This window comes from Megalops cyprinoides, chromosome 8, assembly GCF_013368585.1.
Source record: "Megalops cyprinoides isolate fMegCyp1 chromosome 8, fMegCyp1.pri, whole genome shotgun sequence".
Lineage (NCBI taxonomy): Eukaryota > Metazoa > Chordata > Actinopteri > Elopiformes > Megalopidae > Megalops > Megalops cyprinoides.
The window spans coordinates 556264-561263 of NC_050590.1; the positions used below are offsets into that span (position 1 = coordinate 556264).

At 42.3% G+C, this 5000-nt stretch overlaps 1 protein-coding gene across 1 annotated transcript in view; it reads left to right on the forward strand.

The window, feature by feature from the left end:
* Nucleotides 1–1948: 1948 nt before the first annotated feature.
* Nucleotides 1949–5000, forward strand: part of adat1 (adenosine deaminase tRNA specific 1) — an 8403-nt gene continuing 5351 nt past the window's right edge. The window contains exons 1-4 of the mRNA XM_036535514.1: nt 1949–2366; nt 2783–2851; nt 3470–3524; nt 4466–4596. Coding sequence (XP_036391407.1) covers nt 2222–2366; nt 2783–2851; nt 3470–3524; nt 4466–4596 — 400 coding nt within the window. The 5' untranslated portion in view covers nt 1949–2221. The remainder of the gene's footprint in view (nt 2367–2782; nt 2852–3469; nt 3525–4465; nt 4597–5000) is intronic.

Consider the following 5000-nt stretch of genomic DNA (forward strand, 5'->3'; position numbering starts at 1 on the left):
CAAACACACCCTTAACTCATATACAAAGAAAACACATACAAACCCAATACCACACGATATTCAAATAATAATTATTAAATAACCGTCAGGCGGAGATCATTTCCGGAAACGCCGCCTTCGCCGACGGATTTTTAAAAATAATTTTTATTTAAAACAATCCCTATTTCAAGACTATTTCAAATTTATTCTTTAATATTTATTTTAAATAATCTTCGAGCGGAGGTTAACACCAATAATTCTTTAAGGGATAAATTTCATAAAAAATAATCTGACAAATTTATTCTTTAAAGATTAATTTTAAAAAATCTTTATTTGAATATTATTTGATATAATATTTTGAGTAATAATTCGTTGAAATAATCTTGAAATAAAGATCATATTCTGTAAACCTGCGAAAAACATTAAAACGCCACGCCAAACCGCTACGCTACGGCTAATGTATCATATGTAAGAGGAATTGAGCGAGAGGAAAGAAGTTATTAATTATTAAAGATTAAGAAAAAACGGGAAATTAATAAAGCGCTGGACTCTGGGGAAGAAGAGGACAGCCGGGAACGATGGATGTGATGGTTTCCTTTCTTTCTTTCTTTTATTTTTTTGTTTCTTTCTTTCTTTTTATTATTTTTTTCATTGTGAACTGCAGTGTTATATTGTAAGGAGAATAAAAAGTAAATGGAAGCGAGATTCCAGCTGTGTGTGTGTGTGTGTGTGTATAGTGTGTGTGTGTGTGTATGTTGTGTGTGTGTGTGTGTGTATAGTGTGTGTGTGTGTGTATGTTGTGTGTGTGTGTGTGTATAGAGTGTGTGTGTGTGTATAGAGTGTTGTGTGTGTGTGTGTGTGTGTGTGTGAGTGTGTGTATAGTGTGTGTGTGTTGTGTGTGTGTATATAGAGTGTGTTGTGTGTGTGTGTGTGTGTGTGTTGTGTGTGTGTGTTTGTATGTGAGTGTGTTACCTGTTTGTGTCTGTGGGGTGTGTGTGTGTGAGAGTGTGAGAGTGTGTGTGTGTGTGTGTATAGTGTGTGTGTGTGTGTATAAAATGCATTTCTTATGCCTGCAACGTGATTCGCTAACTCTGCTAATGACGTCATCCACAATTAACCCCTATGACAGGTATGTATCATAATTATGAAGCTTATAATATGTAATATATAATAAAAGCTTATAATACAAGATTATAATACATTCAGTCTTAATGAATTATGTCTTAATAATTAATAATACATACTGAGTCTTTATATTTTACCTATATATATATGTATGTATATATATATATATATATCATTACATTATGTATAGATATTCTGTTCCTAACATTCAATTCAATTCAATAAATTCAAATTCTTAACTCACAAACAACTTTAATATCTATTTTATATCTAGTATATCTATATCTGATTCAAATAATTTATATCTATATGTTTCATTTAATTATTATCTGTTATTAATTAGCAATTAACTATTATCTATTGATTTAAATTGATTAGTAGCCTCTGATTATTACTGTTATTAGTAGTAGTTGTATTATTATTATTATTATTTGTTGTAGTAGTATTAGTATTATTATTATTTAACATTCCAACACAGTTTCTTCAATAAAGCTTATTAATATTAGTAAAAGTTTGATTATTGATCATTTCGTCGTTATTACCATCATAGGAACTGATACGCTCGGTAGGGGGCTCTTATTTTGACAACGAAGCTCCGTGACAGGAAGCACTTGTAAAAAAGGGTCAAAAAATCGCTTCCACGTAGTTTTAAACGCAGCTTTTACCGTCCTTTTAAGAAAATATCATCATATTCCACCAAAATATCGTCAATAAAACCCCATAACTATAATTACTCTCATAATATTTCATAATTTTTCAACCTTTTGACTCAAACAAAACACCGAAACTAATAAATCCGGGGCGGGGCTTTTATTTTGAAACGGACGCCCCACGCCCGGAAGTGCGTTTCAAAAGGACCAGCATGGCTTCGCTTCGGCTGTTCGGCAGGAGGACGAATATTTATAAATGATATGATTTATAAAATATCAGCAAAAATTTAACTCATAACCACTTTAAACATTAAAATCATCATCTAACTAACCGTAATTTAAGAAGCGCGGGGGCTCACGGGAAGAGGGCGGACTTCTGGGCCACTTTTCCACGTCGAAACACGTCAAAATTGTATTGAATTTCGTTTAAAAATATTAATTATTATTATATTTATTATTATTAAATTATGTTCTCCGCGGATGAAATCGCCCGCTTGTGCTTCGACCGCTTCGCCGGGCTCCCCAGGACGGGAAAACCCGAGCCCGGGCGGGAGTGGACCCTCCTGGCCGCGGTGGTGAAGGTGTTCGAGTCCCGGGCTCCTCGGCTCGAAGGTGGGTCCGACACGGGGGGGTTGGGGGGTTTAAATTCGACCCCAAAACCCCCCGTTTCAATCCCTCTGAGTTAAATCCCCCCTCCCGGGGGGTTATGGTAGCGAGAAACAACCGAAGCGCTAATTGCTAATCGCTAATTAGCTAATAATTCCTTATTAGCTGTTAATACGATCCAGCTGTTTGGGTTTAGAACGCGTTTGAACCGGTTCCCCCCCCCCCCCCCCCCCCTCCCCCCCCACACACACACACACACACACACACAAGCGTCGTTTTAAACGCCACTACGAGCTGGATCGCATAATTTTCAACGAACTTTATTGCTACCTATAAAGAAATAACTTTAGAACCCATGAACCGCCTGGGTTTGTATACCCTTGTCGCCTCTTTCTGACGTCATCCCCCCCCCCTCCCCGCAGCTGAGAAGGAGGTTGTTGCCATGGGAACGGGGACCAAGTGCATCGGGAGGGCGGCGATGAGCCCAAAAGGTGAGAGAGAGAGAAAAACCCTAAAACCCACACCCACCCACACCGCCCTCTCACCCCCATAGCACTGCTAATGTAGCGTAGCGGTAAGGAGCAGGGGCTAAATGCTAATAATGTAATGTAAAGTAATGAGCAGGGGCTAAATGCTAATAATGTAATGTAATGTAATGAGCGGGGGCTAAACGCTAATAATGCAATGTAATGTAATGAGGAGGGGCTAAACGCTAATAATGTAATGTAATGAGCAGGGGCTAAACGCTAATAATGTAATGTAATGTAATGAGCGGGGGCTAAACGCTAATAATGTAATGTAATGTAATGAGCAGGGGCTAAACGCTAATAATGTAATGTAATGTAATGAGCGGAGGCTAAACGCTAATAATGTAATGTAATGTAATGAGCAGGGGCTAAACGCTAATAATATAATGTAATGAGCAGGGGCTAAACGCTAATAATGTAATGTAATGTAATGAGCAGGGGCTAAACGCTAATAATGTAATGTAATGAGCAGGGGCTAAACGCTAATAATGTAATGTAATGTAATGAGCAGAGGCTAAACGCTAATAATGTAATGTAATGAGCAGGGGCTAACTGCTAATAATGTAATGTCTCCCCCACCAGGTGACGTTTTGAATGACAGTCATGCCGAGATCATCGCCAGGCGAAGCTTTGTGAGGTAAGAAACCCCGGTGTGTGTGAGTGTGTGAGTGTGTGTGATTGTGAGTGTGTGTGTGTGTGTGTGTCTGTGTGTGTGTGTGTGTCTGTGGCAGTGTGTGTGAGTGTGTGAGTGTGTGTGTCTGTGGCAGTGTGTGTGAGTGTGTGTGTGTGTGTGTCTGTGGCAGTGTGTGTGAGTGTGTGTGTGTATATGTATGAGTTTCTTGTCTGTGAGTGTGTGTGTGTATATGTATGAGTTTCTTGTCTGTGTGTGTGTGTGTGTGTGTGTGTGTGTGTGTGTGTGTGTGTGTGTGTGTGTATATACGTATGAGTTTCTTGTGTGTGTGTGTGTGTGTGTGTGTGTGTGTGTGTGTATATACGTATGAGTTTCTTGTGTGTGTGTGTGTGCGCGCGTGTGTGTGTGTGTGCGCGTATAACGTGTGTGTATATACGTATGAGTTTCTTGTCTGTGTGTGTGTGTGTGTGTGTGTATATACGTATGAGTTTCTTGTGTGTGTGTGTGTGTGTGTGTGTGTGTGTGTGTGTGTGTGTGCGCGCGTGTGTGTGTGTGTGCGCGTATAACGTGTGTGTATATACGTATGAGTTTCTTGTCTGTGTGTGTGTGTGTGTGTGTGTGTGTGTGTGCGCGCGTGTGTGTGTGTGTGCGCGTATAACGTGTGTGTATATACGTATGAGTTTCTTGTCTGTGTGTGTGTGTGTGTGCGCGCGTGTGTGTGTGTGCGCGTTTAACGTGTGTGTATATACGTATGAGTTTCTTGTCTGTGTGTGTGTGTGTGTGTATATACGTATGAGTTTCTTGTCTGTGTGTGTGTGTGTGTGTATATACGTATGAGTTTCTTGTCTCTGTGTGTGTGTGTGTGTGTGTGTGTGTAACGTGTGTGTGTGCGCGTGCGTATAACGTGTGTGTGTGTGTGTGTGTGTGTGTGTGTGTTCCTCCCGCAGGTACCTAACAGCCCAGCTCCGCAGGGCGGTGTCGGGAGACCCCAGCGGCGTGTTCTCCCCGGCGGAGGAGAAGGGAAAATGGCGGCTGAAGGAGGGCGTCTCCTTCATCTTCTACACCAGCCACACTCCCTGTGAGTCCGCCCCCGAAACGCGCCCCCCGCTGATGTTTTGTTCCGCCCCCGAAACGCATCCCCCCGGAACGTGTGTCCCCCCTGAGATATGTTCCTCCTGTAGACTCCTCCTCCATTGGGTGGGAGTCTCCTTCATCTTCTACACCAGCCACACTCCCTGTGAGTCCGCCCCCGAAACGTGCCCCCCGCTGATGTTTTGTTCCGCCCCCGAAACGCGGCCCCCCGGAACGTGTCCCTCCTGAGATGTGTTCCTCCTGTAGACTCCACCTCCATTGGGTGGGAGTGGTCTTCATCTTCTACGGCAGCCACGCTGCCTGTGAGTCCGCCCCCGAAACGCGCCCCCCGCTGATGTTTTGTTCCGCCCCCGAAACGCGTCCCCCCGGAACGTGTGTCTCCTTGAGATG